The 21,662-nt window shown below is 37.7% G+C and overlaps 1 protein-coding gene across 17 annotated transcripts in view; it reads right to left on the bottom strand.

The window, feature by feature from the left end:
• Synj1 (synaptojanin 1) overlaps window positions 1–21,662 on the bottom strand; it is an 84,074-nt gene that overhangs the window by 37,019 nt on the left and 25,393 nt on the right. For 5 of the 17 annotated variants that reach the window (XM_085685760.2, XM_085685752.2, XM_085685759.2 and 2 more), the window contains exons 5-15: window positions 21,294–21,519; window positions 20,290–20,373; window positions 15,735–15,796; window positions 14,880–14,976; window positions 13,930–14,099; window positions 12,885–12,966; window positions 10,684–10,836; window positions 8,223–8,379; window positions 5,997–6,020; window positions 3,283–3,474; window positions 1,364–1,448 (exon numbers count right to left, since the gene is read on the bottom strand). In XM_085685760.2, coding sequence (XP_085541886.1) covers window positions 1,364–1,448; window positions 3,283–3,474; window positions 5,997–6,020; window positions 8,223–8,379; window positions 10,684–10,836; window positions 12,885–12,966; window positions 13,930–14,099; window positions 14,880–14,976; window positions 15,735–15,796; window positions 20,290–20,373; window positions 21,294–21,519 — 1,332 coding nt within the window. Of the gene's footprint in view, window positions 1–1,363; window positions 1,449–3,282; window positions 3,475–5,996; window positions 6,021–8,222; window positions 8,389–10,683; window positions 10,837–12,884; window positions 12,967–13,929; window positions 14,100–14,879; window positions 14,977–15,734; window positions 15,797–20,289; window positions 20,374–21,293; window positions 21,520–21,662 lie in introns of all 17 variants that reach the window. The other 12 variants (XM_085685751.2, XM_085685753.2, XM_085685756.2 and 9 more) reach the window with 3 other exon arrangements.

The raw sequence follows: 21,662 nt of genomic DNA, 5'->3' as shown, positions 1-21,662 counted from the left end.
ATGCTGACTGGTATAAGAACGTGATTAAACAACTGGCTATCTATTGGCTCAAAACTTGCATTTTCAAGTAAAAGCTAAGAATTTTGTAATATTTGTATTAGCTACTGTGATCTTTGCAGTTTCTAAATATTTAAAGATTTTGTTGAAATAATCATTGATGATCCCAGCCAACAGTACAGTCACACAAACAAAGGTATCAGAATTAGAAGACCTATATAGTCAGTAAGCTTTTGTAAATGACCAACACGCAGTGTTACACGATCACGCCATGGTAAAAGACCAGCAGGAGTTGGTACAATGACAACACAAGCAGCCCACTCATCAGTGCTGGAGCGGTGGCTCACAGCCATCTGTAACTCCAGTTTTATGAGAAGCTGATGCCTTCTTCTGACCTCTTGCAGTCAGTCTGCACAACGGACACTTACATACATGCAGGCAAAACACTCATACACATACAAATGACTACATCTTTTTTTAAAGTTCACAACAAGGTTTCAAGTTGCCAGGTAACCTTTACCTACCACTTGTTGAGTTTCCCTGGCAGAGGAGACATTTTCTAGAAAGGTTATTAAAGTGTTTTATCCAACTATATATATGTAGTTTTTCCTCACATAATTCTCTCAGAACAGCAGTGCAGTACAATATGGAAGTACATGAAGTATATGGTACTCACCCAGTTATCTTAATGCAGATATTAAGCAACTAGTAAAAAAAAATCAATAAAACAATGCCATGCTTCCCAGTAAACTTTGGATTTAGAAATGTTAAGAAGAAGAAGAAAAGACATTTATTTTAACTATAATAGAATCTCTATTATTACTGTATTCATTTTAAAAGTTATTTCTTTGTGTGTATGTGTATGTACAAAGGCATGCACACTACAGTACACATGTGGAGATCACAGGTCTCTTTGTAGATCTCGTCTCTCTTTTTACTTTTTTTTTTTTTTTGAGGGGGACAGAGCAGTTCAAGACAGGGTTTCCCAGTAGCTTTGGAGCCTGTCCTAGAACTGGCTCTGTAGACCAGGCTGGCCTTGAACTCACAGAGATCTGCCTGCCTCTGCCTCCAAGTACTGGGATTAAAGGTGTGTGCTACTCCCAGCTCCCCAGCTCCTTCTACTTTTTATATTGGTTTCAGGGATCAAACTCAGGTTATCAGATTTGGAGAAAAGCCATCTTGTCTGCTCCTATTATTTTTAAAGTAAGTATAATTTTCAGCCTTAATTTCTAATATAGTATCAGTTTAAGTTTAGAAGATTCTCGTACTATTTGTAGTTTAAGGTTGTCTGCACATGTTTTCTCAATAGCAGCACTATAGTGACAACCCCTGACCTGTCCTCCAGTGCTGTCTTCAGCCAGCTTACCTTGCATTCACAATGTTCCCAGCATTCAACTCCACCATTTCTTCAAAGCCAATTGCAAATATATCAGTTGGTTTACTTCTTTTATCTATAATTAAGCATCCGAAAATACCTTTAAATATAGCATTGGTCAAATAGCAACCTCACCCAATAAAACACAATTTCAGATGACATAAAAATCCTTTTGTAGCTGGGTGGTGGCACAGGCCTTTAATCCCAGCACTTGGGAAGCAGGGGCAGGTGGATCTCTGTGAGTTCAAGGCCAGCCTAGTTGGTGTACAAGAGATAGTTCCAGGACAGCGAGGGCTACACAGAGAAACCCTGTCTCAAAAAAACAAAAACAAACAAACAAAGACCCAAACCAAAACCAAAACCCTTTTTGTGTTTTCAATTTAACCAACTTTATATTAAATATAAACAAAAATTCAGCAGTGAGCTACATTACTTTAAATTTACTTTCTACTAAAGTACCTTAAGTCTGTTTAAGATTACTTTAACGATCCTTAAGAACTAAATAAAATACCTTAAAAACAAGATATGCAGCAATGAAAACTGGAACGGCCACTTCTCAGAGGCTGAGTGAATCAATCCTGCAGTTAAAGGAATCACTCTAACAGTGACTCAAGACTGCAACTATTAACTGGCTGGGACTGTGCAAGACTCAAACCCACATCTTCACCATCACACAGCACGTGGTAGAGCAGAGTTCTTGCTCTTTTTTACAGATGGGAAACAGGAGCTTTACGGGAGCTAGAAACTTGCAGAGACCACACATATGATGCAGCCTGACTGACAGATGCTGGAATCCAAAGGACAGAGTTCAGCTCCTGACTTTGGCACACTGGCTGCAAGATCTTTCTGGATTTTAGGCTCTTCCTCCATGAAATTGGAATAACAGCCTCAATGTAATGGGTCTGCTATGAGAATTAAATATGTGAAAAACATAACTATTATAATGGTTTTATGATTTCTTGGAGTAATGTAACTGAAAAGGGCCTAATTTTAATAAAATATCTGGGGGAAATTCCAAAAGCTAAGACATGATTGATTAAAAATTACTTAAAAAGGAAAATTTCTAACTCATACAATTTCCTGTACACAGCACCTTCACATTGGAAATTATTTACTATTTTTAAAGGAAGTTTGAGTTGATTCTTAAGTTCCCATTTCTAATGACCATCACAATGCTGGAAGGTTCTGCTGTGAACAGCTTATTAAATTAAAGAATTTTAATTAAAGAATTAAAGAGTATCTTTAATTTATTCCTTATGTGCCTGTTTGGGCACATGTGTACCATCTCTGTGCAGATCCCCATGCTGAAAGAGCAGTACGCCCTTTCTTTCTGAACCACCTCTCCAGGCCCCTTCTACAACCAAGTTATTATAATTTCTATAAAATTGCTCATGACCCTCCCTGGAAAATGGAGCATTCTGGACTTTAAAAATAAAATACAAACTATCAACTACAAAACAACCCTGGTTCTGGTCTGTTCAAACAGAAACAGAAGTAGTCTCTCTTGTGTGTGTGCTGCACTCAAAGGCGTCTATTTATGCAGGAATCCTGGTTTTCTGAGAAACTGGCCAAAAAAAAAAAAAATTCCAATTTTCTATTACTTTTATTTTTGTTTTGTTTTACGAGTCAAAATTTTACTGTGTAGCCCAGGCTTGCCTGGAGCTTCGGGCAACCCTCTGTCTCTGTCTCAGAACACTAGATCACAGATGGAAGCCCCAAGCCCAACGCCACCACTGCTTATTTACTAAGTAGGAAATGTCTAGAAATAACAGCTCAGGTAAAACTTCCAAGATTTAACCTAAGAGATGCTGGCTTTCAAACTAACAAAAGAAGCCCAAGTTTCTTTGCTAAATTTAGTGAAGTTTCACACTGCAGTCAGGACTTTATTAAACCTGATATAAAAATCCAACCTTGAAACTCCTGGATGCCAGCTAACTTGGGAGCATCAAGAAGCCAGTCTGTGAGTGTCTGGTTCTTAAATGCTATGCTGCGGAACTGCTTCCCACCATTCACGTTCCAGGTCCCAACACACACTCGAATCTTCTTGGGTTTTGAGTATTTGTAGAAGTTCTCACACATGTTCTTTAAGACTTTGGAAGATGCTAATCAAAAATAAGATGCAAGAGAATGTTAGCTGCAGTAAACCAATTGCAAGGGTGTTATTCATTAATAGATGATATCTGGAAAATACAATTATTGTCACAAGCACAAATAAAGGGCATGCGCAGGCACAAGGAAGAAATCAGCTTTGAATGCCAAGCCCAGCCGGAGGCATTAACCACACTGAACCAATGAATAAATACTGAACATAAAAACTACTACAGAATGACTTTTGTAACATAAAGCATGCAGGAGAAACAGTTCTGGCTCAATGGTATGCAGGTTTATAATACATAAAGCCTAAAAGCCATATTTTTTAGGAATACAGCAACTGACTTATAAGACAATTTTATTGAGAGTATGGTAAAAATATAAATGTTGTTTCTCCCTAAACAAAGATACTTAAACCATCTCCATTTAAGATTCACATTACTGACAGGAGGCTTGATGAACAGTGGCTCCCTCACGAAAATGAGCATTAGGGAAGAAAATGAGATGCTGAAATGAAATCACTACCGAATGCGAATGCTTCCCACCTTGCTGAGAGGAGCTCAAGTGCTTAGCAGTTACCTGCAGGGGGGCTCTGGTCTTTCTGTCCTCATCTTTGACCATTCTGCTCACTCACCACTCAGCCATGCTTTCTTATCAGGCTTGCTCCTATTACAAAGCAGTCAGATTGCACTTCCCGCAGCCTGCAATGGCCTTCCCTTCCTTCTTCAGCTCTTTACTGTTCAACAAGCTCCTCCGATTCCCTTAGTTAAAACTGTACTATGCCTTCAGGGACCATTGTCCACCCTTGCTTATTTTCACATAATCTTTCATATTTTATCAAATAATATCACATAAGTATGTTAGCTATTATTTTATGATATCCAAAACTAGCAGTACCCTGAGCAACTGGGATTGGGAAAGGTAAAACGTTAGTATCACGAATGTAGTCTTGACCTCTGAATCCCCTGAAGGAACTGAAGCTTTATTTGGATGGTAACCATGTCTGCATTGTTGTGGGATAGCTGTACACTGTGTGCAGATATATTGCTGTGACTGGTTTAATTAAGAGCTGAACAGCCAATAGCTAGGTCGGAGGTATAGGCAGGACTTCTGGGCAGAAAGAGAAAGAGGAGGTGCTCAGAAGCAAAAGGCACGGAGGAAGTAGGATGGGTAGTATGGAGAGAAGGTCAAGAGCCACTAGGTAAAACACAGACTAATATAAATGAGTTAAGTTATAAGAGATAGTGGAACAAGCCTAGATGAGGCTGAGCTTTCCTATTTAATAAGTCTCCATGTCATCATCTGGGAACCGGCTGGTGGGCAGAGAAAGACTCGTTATACCCCACTGTCTTGAGAGAAGATGTGTGCATTTCTAAACCTCTTCCTATCTGGTTTGATTATTTATAGAGGTGACTGGGTGATAACAAAAGCAGGTCATTTTCTCCTCTTCTGTCAATACAGCTACCATTTTCTATTATTATGGATATCACTGAACTTTAAACTAAAGTCACTGTCACTGTGAAAACCCCATTTAAAATCCACTCAATGCCAAGATGTCAATTCTGTGATAGTACAGCTTAAAGAATTGAGCAAAACAGTAACAACATGTGAATAAAGCCAGGCTGCCATCTCGCTTGAATTAACAAGGTCAAATCACTTTATAAATAGGGTAAGAAGGTAAAGCATAATCCTAGTTTATTCTTAACATGTTTTGGCACCTTAATGTGCTTAAAGAAATGAGTCTGCTAAAGCCACAGATGTCTGTCTCTAACACCATACCCTTACAGAAGTGATGCTCATTATACAACCCAGAGCCTGTGCTTCCTCCCACTTTCCTTTAAAACAAACAAGCAGCAGTTTCTCAGAAGACCCACAGTGGTAACCAGGCAAAACACCCTAGGAAGGGGAAGAGAAGATACTATTTCAGCTAAATTTCTGGCAAGACTTTTGCTTTGTCCCATTTGCTACAGATTCACCTTTAAAGACAAGACCATAAGCCACAGAGAATGAAGAGATGAAATTCCTATGAACACACAGGCAAGGAAAAGAGGAACTGTCTTAAGCACTACCAGTGCACCTGCTCTGACTTGCTAAGTGAACAGGTCTCAGATTTCATCTTAGTGAAGGTCTGTAGTTAAAGAGAACAAGCCATGCACAAAGCAAGAGAATGAATGCCGAGGTTATAAACAGCACGAACACCATCTGAGTCAATGCAAACAGTCCAGCTTAGGACTTGTCCTGCAGTCTATGGAGAGCAGCATCTAACGGTAACATTCAAGGAAACAAAGTGATTTAATCTAGCGGAATTTTCTTTCACTGCCATAAGCCTGTGATGAAGAAAGACAAAATATCTTGTACATTTCTTCCTGAATAAAGTACTTAATTTCTGCCCACTTAAATTTTTACTCAGAGTAAAACAAAACATCAATTTATCCTGTAATATCATGAAGATAAAATTATATCTGTATGTGCACATTAGTCTTAGAAAAATAAAGATTGCTTTTATTTATACATTGATTTTTCTATACTGTACCTGACTGTAATGTCTGTTCAGAAACTATGGATGCATCAAGAAGAAAACAAAAAATCATTAGTAAAACAACAAGTTACATTTAATGCCTGGCGTGTCACCTAAGAACATCCTGAGATGGCCTTACTCATTTCTCAAATTTGTTTTTTTTTTGAAGCTATAACACCAAACACAATAAATAACAATAGCTGATACAAACCCATGTGTCTGCCCTGACCCAGTGAGGTCCACTGCTTCACAACGTGAAGGTCCTTCTCTTCCAGATGATTGTGTGTGCACATGTGCATGGGGGTGTATGTTTATGGGTATGAAAATCTAAGACATGGAAATGCATGTCTTAATACATAACTTTTAATATTCTTTTTCTGGGACTCACCAGTCAATAAGTACCATCAGTTCATCTAAAACAAGACAAGTGTGTTCTAAAAGCACCAACTACACTACAAAACTCTGCAAAGTCCCGTGGCTCTAAAAGCTCATTGGGGTTGGGGAATCACACATGAAAACATCAAAAGTGACACACAAAAGAAGAAAAGAACCTAATTTTAAAAGCAGCATAGTATGTGTATGTTAAATGGTTATAAAATGCATGACTATATAATGTAAGGCACTACATCTTTAAAAAATATGAAGTTGGCTTGTAGAAATGGGCATCAGAAGGGCATAACAATTATGAATGGTAGCTGAAGGGTTATTAGGAAATGGATGGGAAGCTGAAATATCAGATGTGGGTGGGTATGGTTCAAAACACATGTTGAACTGCAGAAGGGATATGTTTAAGGTGTGTGCATATGGCTATGTATGTTTTATTTATCTGGACCCATATTGCTTCTGCTGGGTAGTTTTCTGCATTTGCCTGATGTCAGTTGCCAGCAAAGTCACACATAAGCTCATGCAAAATTAGCATCATGTTCATATCATTACCTAATGTGTCAACCACACTGGAACAAGTTCTCAGTCTCACAGAGAGCATGGCAGTGGACCGACTACTTTTGAGAGGCACATTATACAGTGAAATGGGCAGGAACCTAGACACCTGAGGCTTAGCCTGGGGAGTTACTGAGGTTCTTTGCTCCGTCTCTTCCTTCACACACTTCCTTTCAACTGTTGCTTATTAATGCCTCCGCATCAGAGCAGGCACCGTGGAAAGAGGTGACCAAACACAGGCTGCCAGTCTCGACTTTTGGAAGCCAGGAAGAAGTCAAGTCTGAAGTTCAAAGATGTAGTAAGCATCAGACTTTTAATTTTGAGTAGGTCCCAGCCCCCATGCCTGCTCATCCGTTCCCGAGAAGCTGCTTATAATGAACTCTGACAGTCCGTGATCACCCATGGGGGCAGTCCGTGATCACCCATAGGGGCAGTTTCAAGAGGACATTACCGGAAATTTCCTGTAAACTATAGGAAATTTCCCATGTGGAGACTGTGTGTTGGAAGGTTTGGGGCTAAAAAGAATGGAACAAGGACTCTAATTCAACTTGTCAACTATTCCTCAATAAAGTTGGCAAGGGGCAGGTGGTCTAACCTATGATATGTATTGTACAAAGAATGTTGAACTTCCTCATAATATTGCTTTAGGTACTCATTAACATGAAAAGTTCACATTTTTTGACATCAGTAAAAAAAATATACAATAAAAGGGGAAAAGCTACCATGGGGAAAAAAGCTACTTTGAAAGCTATATATTTATGTCAAATATTAAAACAGAAAATAGCAGTTAGTGGCTATTACTTTAAACTGTTACTATGACTTAAGCTGATTCAGACAATAACAACCAAAGTTAGGATGTGGTTATAGAAATATTTGTGGTATTCATGAAAAATTAGCCAATACAGATAAAAGGTTGTCTCAATAAAGCCCTGCCTATGTAATTGGATTACTGAATCCTCTAAGTGCTAGCTTTTAGTCTATAGAAACCTGCCTTGTATCGTTAGCAGCACATATAGCACAAAAGCCCCAGTTATAATCTGCAAAAGAAAGTACACACAATGTTCAGAAGAAAACAAAACAAAACAAAAATCCAGCCAGTTTGTGGCTAAGTATCACTGATAGTATTAACACGTGACAAGAGAAAACCTTAACTAGAGAATGCTATTTCAAAAAACCACTTGTACAGAAATTCTTTCCAAAATGATTTCAATTAAACTTCTCATGCCAGTAAGTTTAGATTTACTTTTTGGACATTTTAGGACTGTAACTAAATGAAGTAAGTAAAGTATTAAGTGTGCATACCACGCAAACTTCCAGTGGTTAGAAGGGCTCGGGCTTTGTCAGCTAAGTCACTGTTCAGAGTATTTCCGAGGAGCAAGACATCAATAGCTTCTTGCTTGGAGCTGTCGAAGAAGTTATTCTGAATGGTTCTGGTGACAGAGCGCGCACCATCTTTTAACTTTCCAGCCTGTGTGGGAGACAGGAGCATGGACCCTTGCTCAAGGTACTGCTGATTTTACCCAATGTGTTTTTTGCAATTTTAAATTGATTCCATAAAATTCTAGTATTAAAAAGGTCCAAATCATTATCTTTTAAATCTATAACTACATTAAAGGCTTTAAAATGTAACTGCTCCCTCATAGTTTGCACAAAGAAAATAATAAACTAACCACTGCAGCCCATCTAGTAATATATTGAGCAGTAAATACGTCATCACATATTTATTTGAATTAAGACGATTCCTTTCTACATCGTAACTTTTAAATGTTACGATGGGCTGGATGAGAAAAGGCAGGAGGGAAAAAAAAAGATATACTGAACTCACAACTCCAAGAAAACCTTCTAAGTGCTTTGATGCATAAAAGTGAAATTGCTCCCCAATAATTCAATGCTAGTTAAAAACAAAACTGAATCTAAAATCAAAGGTCTAGCTAAAAAATAATTTTTTACATTTCATAAATATAAATACATAAAGTTTAGTTCACATATTAAAGACATTTTGTTGCCTATACAAATAAGTCTAAAAAATAAATACCTATTCTAATACTGAGAGGGCTGATCACAACTTTTAATAAACAGGTATTTCACTTAGGCATATTATCAGATAATATTTATTTTGATCCTATAAACTTTTGACTGCCAAAAATAATTTTGGTTTGTAATGTACTATTTTCTTTCATCCCTTCAAAAAATAACAGTAATTACAGGCTGCTTTTCAAAATAAGGAAACAATTTCTAATGTGCCCCTAAATGTAATATGGCATTAAATTATTATTGTCATGTAATATATAAAACGATGCTATCGAAGAAAGAACACTCACCATTCACATTATCGGCAATTAATCAAAAGGAGCCAAGAGAAAGGAAAAGAAAGAGCAGTTCAGGTGTTAGATTTTAGCTCAATTCAGACTAGTATATTTAACATTAATATATAAAGATTTTGTATCTATATATTATGTTAAAGATAAGAATACTGAAAATACGTGCAACTTCTGCACATGTACCGTCCTAGTCACAGCAGAAACAAGGCAGAAGCACATAAAAATATTTTAAAGCGACAGTTGGAGAATCGGGTTTTAATAACAAGAATTATGCTATTTAAAAGGAATAAAAGAAAAATCAAGCAATTTCAGGTTTTCAAAAGAAAGCAGTGTTTAGGGGCGAGGGTCTGTAACATTGCTAAGGGATGAAGGTGAAGTCTTGCAGCAGAGGCAGACTGAACATAAAGATTTGAGACGATGAACAGTCTTCATGGAACTCAGCTGCTATGCTGATGCTCATGAGACCATTGACACGGCTAACATTTTCTCTTTTTGTTGACTGTTTTGGTGGTTTGTTTTATTTTGTTTTAAACTGGGTTTTGTCAGGCCTGCTACTCAATATATACCCTAGGTTGGCCTTGAACTTGCTACAATCCTCCTCTCTCAACCTTTCTAATTCTGGGATTATAGGTATGAAACACCATGCCTAGGTAAATGTTCTCATTTTTATCCAGATATAATTTGAGGAATTGTAGAGATTTTGAATAAATTAAATTAAGGCCAGGGTCCCTTAAAGAGTTAAACAATATTTAAGTACATGGAATCACAAAACGTATTCCAAATATAGCCCCAAATCCTACAACAAGGGCCAAGTACCAGGCAGGAAAGAACCCTGAAGCTAACACAAGCAGCTACAAGTGCTGGTGAAACAGCATCATAAATAAGTTCATATCCCTACCTTTACTGCAATGATAGCTCCCTTTTAAAACACACAAGCAGAAAGTACAAAATTAGCGATTGAGCCCGTGTATACCTGGTTCATTACTCTGCTTGCATAAATCGGTGACAGACTGCATGTCCATCCACTATTTGTGACATACCTCTCAATAGAAGCACTGTGTCAAGTGCAGGGGACACAAAGACTGATGAGACAGGATATTTTATCAGGACTATGGATTTTTTAGAATCAATATAAACAATGTAAAAAGTAAGAGAGATGCACAATATTAAGTCATATAAAATTATACACACACACATACATCTATCTTTTATCTCTAAAAGTACACGTAAGCCTGAAGCTAAAGAATTCCCTATGTTGCATTTAGCCAACATCAGAGTCTACAACTGAGGGAGGGTGTATCAGAGGGGGACACAGAAGCATAAGGAGGCAATCCTAAATAAAATATGCCTGTTAACTTAAAAACCCATCATTTAAAATTTCATTTCAAAACTTTCTAGAGTGGAGAGAGGTGAAATTAATGCTATGACAGCTATGGCTCTACCTTGGCCTTCCCTTCAAGAGCTCCAGTGCCTGCGTAGATCTTACTGATGGAATCACCATTCACAGACCACATGGACCGGAAAACCTCTTGGAAGCGAGTCACCAGCTGAGGCTTTTCAGCCAAGCCTAGAGCATCCAGCTGTTTAGTTAGCATCTGAAAGGACAAATGAGCACATTAAAGGTAAATGAATAAATATATTTGCATATAATTATATTATTTCTATTTAAATGTATATTTACTGTAATGTGACTTTTTACAATTATTAGAATTAAAATTTATAAATATAGGACTTTGAAAATATTAACACCTTATTGGGCTATGTTTACCACCACTTCAATTGTTCAGGTAAAACTTGTAGTTTTAAGGTAAAATGTCATTTCAGTAGATTCAAAAGAGAATGTGAATTTGTAAGTCCGAGAAGTAATATCCCTCAATTAATCTTGTAGCCATCCCTGCAGTCAGATCAATTTGCCTCCCTCATTGAAAATCAAGCTAATCCCCAGTATGCAGGAGAGCAGGGAACTATGTCCTACCTCTACCTCTATATTTTGGACTTCATTCTGGAAACTCAGGGAATTAAGGGTAGGTGAGTAAGAGAAGAGAGGCAGTGAAAAAGCCATGGCAGCTTTCCTGTGTGGAGTCAATGCTGATGGCATGTCTAAAACAACTGTAGGGAGCCAAGGGCACAATTTCAAGGGCCTTTGGGCAACAAACCCTCCACCCTAGAAGGCAATAAAAGCATTCCACAAGCTACTTTACTCTACAGCCTCTAGCATGGACTTCAGCAGCCGGGAAGCAATGTCTGTTCCTCTTACTGATGCCTGTACGTCTATTGAACTCCTTCCTATTTGCTTCCTTCATATCTATTAGGTGTAGCAATTATCTCTAATTACAAAAGACTTGGAAATATATAAAAGCCCCTCAGTAGCTCATTTAATTACTCAGGCTTATGCTAGAGTTATTCTGTGTTCACACGGGACATAAAATAGCCCCCAGGGTCTCCTTTATAGGTTAAAACTTTCAGTCTTTGAAGAGGTGAGAAAAACAAAACTTCACTGCATTATCAGCTTGTCTAAGTTAGCAATAAATTTTGTAAGCAGTTAACCAAATGTGATAGTGGGGCACACTCTCACGTCACATTTCCAACAGTGAGAGTCAGCTAAAACAGACTGAAAATGACACTTGGTAATTAGGTCTAAAACCTTCACTATGCTTGGGTAGATCCAGTCAATGAAAACCAAGGCTTTGATCAGACCTAAGCCACGTGACCTCATCTAAATACGACCTGCCTTCTTTCACATCTCATGTGTCATATTTAAAAAAAAATAATAAGATAAATGTCAATGATAGGTTTCAAAAAAAAGTCAAAACAGTAAAATTTATTTACTTATATAAAATATCTGTGCCCCAGAGAACTTTCTACAACTGGACTTTCACTTGAGACAGAAGTTGAGCTTCTGTAATTAATTAACTAATGCACAGGCCAAATTTAAGATCATTAACCAGAGAGTTAGAGTGCTTGGAAACTAAGTCCAACCTAATGCAAAGAGAATTCATGACCTCTTTGTGACCCTGACTTAGTGGGCAGGGGAGACCCAGGAGAGCTTGACTGCTGTTCCAGTTTACTAAGTAGCTGAGACTGCGCCTGTTCTAAACTGAGCTTGGTGAATAACAGTAAAATAAAACGAGTAAATAAATAAGCTTTTAAAGGACTTAAAGGAAACCCTGGCCATTTTTCACTTTGACTAGATATGGCATTTTTAATGAACTTCTAATTAATTAATTAAAATCTGAAGCTTCTGACTTGATAATGCCCACCTGGATTGAGCTGCAAGCTATCAAAAATATAACCCAATAGGAACATAGATGTATAAACAGATTCTCAACATTCTAAAATAAAACCTTGAAAACATCAACAGAAAGTTTAAATTCATGCATACTGTTTCAAGAGAAAGAAAAAAAAACCAATGGTTCCTCCAATGCACACGCAGGTGTTTACAAGGAGCGTGAGGCACAGGAAAAGGTGGCAGCTATGAGGACATGGAGAGAGACGAAGGGAACTGTGAAGTCACAAGGTTTGAGGGGAAGGGCAAGAAGTACAAGTCTCTAGTAAGGCCTAGCTTCGTTACTCTAGACGACTGAGAAACGGAAGTTTACAAGAGCACTCAGGATGCATATGGCATAAGCATTATGTTTTTTACCTCTAAGCCAAGAAATGCCTGCACACTGTTTGTTCTATCAAGACAATCCAAGCAGTTTGTACGAACTGTACCACTCTGGCACCTGTAACAATTTCAATAAAGTTACATGACTTGTCTGTAACATGAACAAAGCATAAATGAACAGACAGCAACAGAGATGATGAAAATCAAGTATCTTTCTAATTCCAACTTTCTATCATCATCATATTCAGAAACAAAATAATAATGAAAATATTAAACTGATAGCACGTACACACACCTAAACCCTATATCTGCTAATGTTTTGTCACACATTTTCATTACCTAACTACCACAGGCTTATTTTTAATTAGGTCTGTAGTTAGAAGCTAAATATACATTCAGGTTTATAATCCTATAGTTCTTTCCACAAAATTTTGGAATTTTGGGAATGATTACTTAAAACAGCAACAACAAGCTTTCTCTTGACTGCCCCATAAAGCCACTGTGACATAAAAACTACAATCTGGAAAGTCAATAACTTTAAGCTTTGCTTATATGTCTACTTCAATCCATAACCTGAAGCAAAACCCTTCAATGTACTTTTTCCTTATTCCATATGAAAAAACTAAGGATTTAAGTCACACTAATGCAGGCAATGACAAAGGTTTCCCTGTCTTTGCATGTAGTAGTTTTCACTAGGGTGAAGAACTGTTGAAACCAGCTTTACTGGCAGCATGAAGTATGGAAACCAGGTGAAAGCAGCTCTAATGCTTCAAGTTCTGAGACCTGGAGCAAGCCCACGTCTCCTTTTCCTCAACTGCAAAGGGCACCATCACAGATCCTATCCCTAGACTGTAACTGACACAAAGACCGATGCACTACTGTCCCACAGTATGTTCTAGATAATGAAACTTTCTTATTATTTTTTTGAAAAATAGAGAAAAACAAGCTTAACATAAAGCATTAAAATACTTAAGATTCTAAACATCAATATAAAAAAGAAAATTTCAAAGTTTAATGTTAAGAATGATTAAAGTTATAGCAAAGTTCCAATTTACGGAGAAGAGAGATAGAACAGCCAAACCTTTGAACTTCATTGCCATCGAAATAAAAAAATCCATAATCTAGAAACTTCTGGACTTGAGGTTTGAGAACACTGTGCAGTTTCTCTGCCTTTCCTCCTTTAACCATCTGATGGTAATCAAAAGACACCATGTGGATGTCAGAAGCATGCTCAGAAGCTTTCAGATGGCTCTGAAAGGAAAGAGCACAGGCTCATGCAGGAGCTGGAGACCATTGCTATCGCAGACGCACACTCACATTCCAAGTGCAACGAAGTTATCTGAAATTTTACTAAGCCCCCAAAACCTTCACTAACACTGGCAGCAAAAGGGAGAATTGTATTTTGATACCTAATGGCATTTGTTGTCTAAGACCCCCACATACTATACCTGAGAGATTGAGTGGCAAAATTAATTCAGGGAACCTAACTAATACTTTAATTTGGATTGGAAAATGTAATACTTTCCAATCACCATATTTTATTGTTATGATACAAATTTAGTAAGTACTTTTACCTACTACAGAATCTAAAATAAAGCACCTTACTTTGTAACACGAAGTCTAATCAGAGATCAAAGATTCATCTTTAATCCTTCAATCAATACATATGTATATTTAAGTTTACCATTAAAATATCACTCTTAAAAGCATAATGTTTAACAATAATTTTCTTGCAATCTTAAAAAAATAGCTAATTAGGTTATTTTTCCACTTAATGAGACTTCTTAATTTAAACCTTAGAAAATGGTTTCTAGCTTGTCTAACATACTTTTAAACAGTTTACACTGATCCATTATGGATTATTTTGCTTATGCTATTTTTCTAATAGCCTCAGAGAGTTGAAGGCATCACCACATACCCAACTTTAGTCTAGGAAGTGCTTTTCTTCCTAGGGAAGTCTGATTACTTTGTTTTCTGTTTCCCATCTAGGTGACCATGGGCCAGAACAGAATATAAAGCAGGCACACTAACCTGGAAAGCCTTACTTAGCATATGTTCACCTTCCTTAGATCCAAGCAAATTTACTACTATTTGTTTACCATATAAATCCTTAAGTGTTCGAAAATGCCTATTGATAAAAGACAAGAAATAGCATATTAAAATTATAGCCTTTCCCCCAGTAAACAAGAAACTCATAAAATTTTCTAAATTGGATACAAATCCATTCTACATGTCTCAAACGCCTGAATTTATAAAATTCAGTAAGTGCAGTTTCCCCTCTGACTTATGGATGCCAAGACTCTCACCCTGGCTGACCCTGGAGCAGGCCAGCCTCCACTTACTTTCTATTGCGAAGCTGACAACAGTCATGTAGGACTCAGACCTTCTCATATACTTGAGGAGTACTCAGAAGGGCTGCCTGACTAGCTTGAGCCTCCCTTTAGCTGTGGCTTTGCTGCCCATAGCTTCCATTACCTGAGCTCAGTCAGGCTCTAAAAACGCTACCACCTGTACTTACTCTCTCCAGAGAGATGCTACATTCATGCATTCATTTTAGTACAGTACACTGTTGTAATTCTCTATTTTTTAGTTGTTATTTATTAACAACTTCACAAACACATATAACATGATTAGTTCTTGTGTATCTCTCACACTGTGTCTAATCTATAAATTAAACATCAACATATTTACATATGTTCAAGAGAAACTTCAATGTAAAGTGTGGTATGGTATGCATGTATCCATGAGGATAAAATATACTACTGAAAAAAAAGAAATTAAAAAACAGAGAAAAGGAAATATAATAAAAGATTCTGCTATATTCAGAGATACCACAAATACAATATGAGCCTCATTATAGTACTACACAAAAATCATCAATTCTACCTGTCAAAAGCAGGTGCATTGGCTTCAAATCCCCTCGACATACGGACACGATGGGATCCCACCTTAGACATGAAAAAGATTTAATCATTACCCAAACCACTATCAACACAAAGAAACATCAGCATTCACAATGCAAGCGATCCATCCAGTGACAGTGGATGGATGGCCTGAGCCTCACTCATGGGAATTGTTTAGCATTCCAGGGCTAAACTAGTTTCAGACAAACACTCACGTAAAAATAACAGTGGCCAGGCAAGGTGATACATATTTATAACACCAACACCCTACTGGCTGAAAAACAAAACCAAAGACCAAAGAAACTTATATTTAAGAAGTAATATCAGAGCTTGGCTATTGTTTGTTGTGTGAACCATCTAAATCTATCATATTAGCAAAAAAGGTTTCTCCAAGTTTTATAACTTATAAGGCCTAATAGAGATAGAAAGAAGAAATATATAACCTGAAACAGTCAACACATAAAATTCCTTTATCTCCATGACATAAAAGGAAGCTGGGTATAGCGGTACACTTGTTAATTCCAGCACTCAGGACCCAGGGACAGGAAGAATGACATTGGATTCAAGACTAGACTAGTCTACACAGTAAGACCCTGGCCAGGGCTACACCATAAGGCCCTGTTTAAAAATAAATAAATAACAAAACAGCTGAATATGGTGCACACCTCAGATCCTAGCACTCGAGAAACAGAGGCAGACAGATCTCTGTGAGTTTGAGACCAGTCTGGTCTACATAGTGAGTTCCAGGACAGCTACGGCTACATGTAGAAAAAAACTTATCTCAAAAAACAGAAACAAAAAAATAATGATAATAAACAATAAAACCAAAATAACAATCACAAAAAGTAACAAAGATGCTTTACTTAATCAATCTTGAGTGATTATTAATCACTGGATAAGTGGTGTGTTTCTGCAATAAGTAATATTTTCTGAAGGAGTAAAGATTTTATACACTAGTGAAATGTGTCTGAGATTTTTTGAGCTCCTAAAATAAATTTTTACCATTATAATGTGTATGTGTGTGTGATGTGTATGTGTGTAGGGCCACAGTGCATGTGTGGAGGTCAGAGGGCAGCTCTGTTTCCTCTTTCTATCTTATGTGGTTGCAGGAATTGGACTCTGTGCAGCAAGCACCACTGTTTGCTGAGCCATCTTGCTGATCCAATGTATCATTACTTTTATTCTTAAAGTTTTAACTCATCAAACTGTTTAATAGTTCAGAACTAAGGCCTAGAAAATTTAGAATAGAACTGGTTCTTTTCCTAATATGAAATTGTAGTGGGATTTTTTTGTAAAATTAATACAGATTATAATCTGGTTTTATTATTTCTTAAACTTCTAATTTTGCTAGGTATCATGTAAATTACAGTACAAGCATTCACTCCTCTGTAACATTTCTATTGTTCTGATACAATGAAGAGGTTTTAAGAATACTCATTTTATTTTTAATTATGCATATGTGCCTCTGTGTGGTTATGCTAACATGAGCATGGGTGCTCACAGAGGCCAGAGGTGTCTGACTTCCTGGAGCTGGAGCTACAGATGGCTGCGAGCCATCAGGTGTGGGTGCTGGAGGTTGAACTCTGGCTCTCAGAAGAGTGCTGCATATGCTTTCAACTGCTGGGCCACTTCCCCAGCTTTAATAATGTTCAAATAACCACCTTCTCTGCTGCTTTAAAACAAATCTTAGCTTTTGGCCAAGAATAGCAGTGCACGCCTGTAAATCAAGTTACTACAGAGTCTAACAAAAAATCCTGAGCTCAAGTTCTGCCTTGGCCACCCAGATAACAGAAGTAACTCTGCTTAAGAAACTCAAAGCCTGCTTAAGAGAGACAAACAAACAAACAAAACAAAGCTTGATTTTTTTACCATTCTATTTTTCAAAAACATGTTTTATGTGTATATGTAAGTAACGGCGTGTGTGTGTGTGTGTGTGTGTTAGGAAAAATCTTAAGAAGAGTCTCTCTGCTGATGCAAAATAACTCCAATTAGACCAGATTAGACCAAGTCAAAGATGCTCATGTTTAATGAATGCAGCGCTCCCGCTCCCTGGTGGTCCTGAGCATGGCAGAGGGAAGACAGAGAGGGAGAGCCTAAATAGCCCCTGGAAGTGGTCCTGACCCTCCCTGGGGAGGGGTCAGTGCTTGGCAGGGTTTCCTGGAGGTGAAGACAGGCCAAGGCAACTCCCAGAGAAAGGGGGCTTGAGATAGAGCTTTTTGCTCCATTGGCGCCCCAATGATGACTGCCAGGGGCTGGAGTGATGCTTTCAATCATTCAGTGTGTAGCATGTGCATGAGGTCAGAAGAGAGCATCACACCCTGGAAACTGGAGGTACAGAGAGAACTACCATGTAGATGCTGAGCACTGGACTGGGGTCCTCCACAAGAACAGCCAGTACTCTTAACCTCCTAGCTGTGTCCCAACACCCCGACTTTTGAAATAAAGGGCATCTTTATCAAGGTAAACAAGTTGACTCCTGGCAGAAGAAGCTGGGAGACAGTAAGAACTTTGTGATAAGCATTTGATTGATACCATAAATTGTGCAAGTAATTTGTCAAATCAAAGGCAAGTACTTTTTTTCAAACGCTAAAATTTGCATATATTTTTAAGCCCTTAGAGTTCATAGCTTTACTTACTGAAGAGTCCAAGAATAAGAAAATAAAAATGTAGATTCTAAAAATAAGAATGTAAAAATAAAGAAATATAAAGTTATAAGTCTAGGAGAATGAGAACAGACTGTCAGCAGCTTTCTCAGCAGATCAAGGATCACTCATTCACAGTGAGCTATTTTCTCGGATGCTTGGGAAGCCTCCATCAGCTTAGGTCACTTCATTTTACAACTGGCTGTTTTATTTACAATGCCAGAGCTTCTCCATGCAAATTGAGAGTAGTGTCCTGGCCATCCCTGATAAACGACAGATGTGAACTGAGTTAACCTTTAGGAGACAGAGATGTGTGACCTCTGGGTTAGACACTGTCTCCGTCAGGGAAAACTGGTGCCACCAAAGGGGAGGCATGGGACTCCAGTATACACTGCCTGGAGGTACCAGGAGACAGTAGGCAAATACAATGGTTTAATTAATGAGCTCTGATAATGAAGGCTGTAAAGTATGACAGTATCTGAGTTCTACCTCAAGATAGTGTGAAAAGCTTTCTGCTATCTCCTAAGTTCTCAGCCTAAGAACCAATTAATTCTAATTTATTAACCTTCTAGTATTACTAGCAGTCCCTTTTCTAACTATTGCTAAAGACATCTGTTTTCTTGCTATTAGTGACTTTTGCTGTAATCTACTCTAAAACATATTTCACGATAGCTGCCTAGTTACCCATTGACGTTAAAACTCACTCCTCTCCTTAGGGTCAGAGTAAGATCGTTCCTTGAACTCACAGAGATCCACCTGCATTTGCCTCCTAAGTGCTGGGATTAAAGGTGTGCACCACCACTAGCTGGTTATAACTTTTTATTTTAAAAAACATTTTGTAAAGATGAAGGAATTATATTTTTAAAAATCAAGTTAAAAATTATCAGGACTATCCTGAGGATGATAAAACATCACAGATTACAAAGCCAAAGTGCGGTCACAGACATGTCACTTAAACCAGCAATGGCTGGTCCTGATGTGCTCCTGCGTGCCAGGCATCATTTGAAGAGGTTTTCATTCAGTCCTCAGAACAGTCCCACCAGGAAGAAGGTATTATCATTCTCATTTCACAGATGAGGAGATTGAGACAGAAAAAGGAATTCAATCACTTGTCCAAGATCACTCAACCAGTAATGGCAGAATACGGGTGTAAATAGAGTCTGGGAACAGACGGTTTTTTTTTTTTTTTTTTAGTTTTCAAAGCTACCAGATTCTTCTGCTTAAAGAAACTAAGTAATTTTACACTAAATAAATAAATAAATAAAAACACTTTTAAAAAAACTTTGAAATTTAACAAATTAACAGGCTCCTGCGTTGCCACAGCTATGTTATGTGGTTCCTAGAGTGGCATTAGTGATGGCCTGGAACCGTGAAGAAGCGCGGCTCACGGCACCTGTCGACTACTGGGCGAGATGCCCTGTAGAGGGAGTGCTGTTTTTCTGCTGGCACTCCTATGGGAACCAAGTAGTTCCTGAAGTCTGAGCAGAATATAGCTGACTGTTTTGGCTCCTGTTTAAATATGTGCTCTCTTCCTTCCATATAACCCCGTGGTAAGGCCACCAAGTGTGACACTGTGTCACCAGTTGTCAGACCAACAGGCCTGTCCGATCGTGACTTCCAATCTCTAAAATAAAGATTATAAGCCAAAATAAAATTTTTCTTTATGAAATTGGGATAACGAAGGTGAATCACTGTAGTAATATAAAAGCAACTACCACAGAACCAAAAGGGAAAATGTCTAAGATGAGGTGTTCCTCAGGCCCTCACCTATTACTACACACAACAGACTGATTAGTGAAACTGAAGAACCATGTTGAAAATTTGGACAATATAGATGCTTTCAAAGAGGAAAACAAACAAACAAACAAACAAACTGGATATCAGGCATATACATACTTGCAACCCTGGTTGTTCCCAAAACAATGGAACAGATCCTCGGATTTGTATAAAGGAAGAAACACAGTCATCTAGGTATATAACCTACAAAAAAAGAAAGAATTCCGAAAGAGAAAACCCTGTTAATCATGTATTAGAAAGGCAGCTGCTGAGATGGGCTGCACAGCTGTGAAGAGACTATTCTGACGCAGCCTGTCCTGATCAAAACAGTCAGAAGCAGGATGTCAGTGTTTCTAGTTACTGATGATATTGATCAAGAAAACAAAAACATCTTAAGAATCACAACTTTAATGAAGAAAATTCTAAATCTCAGTATTATATACATATATTCTTATGTTTTCTTTCATTTGTTCTTTAGCTTTTTATAATTTGAAGAATTGAGTTGGGCTGTGTTATAGACTGAAATTTTATGATTACATAATTTCACAGCCAAATGCTACAACTTTAGAATTTTAGGTAGTACATATCTATCATTAAGAGTTAGGCTTATTTTCACATAAAATATTTATATAAAGTTATTTTGGTCTCTAAATGAAGATTTTAAAATTCATTGTCAAATGTACAGCACTGATTATATCACATTACTTAATTACTACATAAACTTTAAGTTTGTTCTAGGGAAGCCTTTCTAAGGGTAATAAGTAGCCATGAACATCAACATTATACATACCAAAACATATCTACAGTCAGGTAAAACTATTACCTACTATTTCCTGTGTCTCCCACACAAGTATGTTACTTCAGTATCTCCCGTGTCTCCCACAAGTTTGTTACTCCAGTATCTCCTGTGTCTCCCACACAAGTCTGTTGCTCCAGTATCTCCCGTGTCTCCCACACAAGTCTGTTACTCCAGTATCTCCTGTCTGTTGCTCTAGTATTTCCTGCATCTCCCTCTCACAAGTCTTACTACAGTACCTCCTGTCTCCCTCTCAAAGTCTGTGCTACTCTAATATTTCCTGTGTCTCTTTCACAACATGTGGTAAGAAATATAAAACACTATGTACCTGCTCTGTTTCTACAAAATTGGCAACGTGGCCATCATCATTTGTTCCCCGAACATTAAACCTTGTCCCAGCTCGTTCACAGCTTAGCCTTGAAATGAGGCAGGCCTTCGCTTGTTTGTGGGCAGCGTAAATTGTTCTGATTTCTACCCCTCCACACATGAGGCGCAATAACCAGTCATCACAATTCACACCATAGTGCTTGAGATGCAAATGTAAAGACTGATTCCTAAGGGAAGAAGAAGAAAGTGGATTAGGTTACTGAGTATAAAACAACACTGAATACATTTTAAAACATTAATGTAATATTATTAAAAGGTTCCCCAAGCAAAGCATTTGCTATGCTAAAGACAGGGCTATTAAATAAAATAT

The sequence above is a fragment of the Myodes glareolus genome, chromosome 2, assembly GCF_982192425.1.
Source record: "Myodes glareolus chromosome 2, mMyoGla1.1, whole genome shotgun sequence".
Lineage (NCBI taxonomy): Eukaryota > Metazoa > Chordata > Mammalia > Rodentia > Cricetidae > Myodes > Myodes glareolus.
The sequence above is the reverse complement of the archived record's forward strand: the minus strand, read 5'-3'. Positions and strand labels throughout refer to the sequence as shown.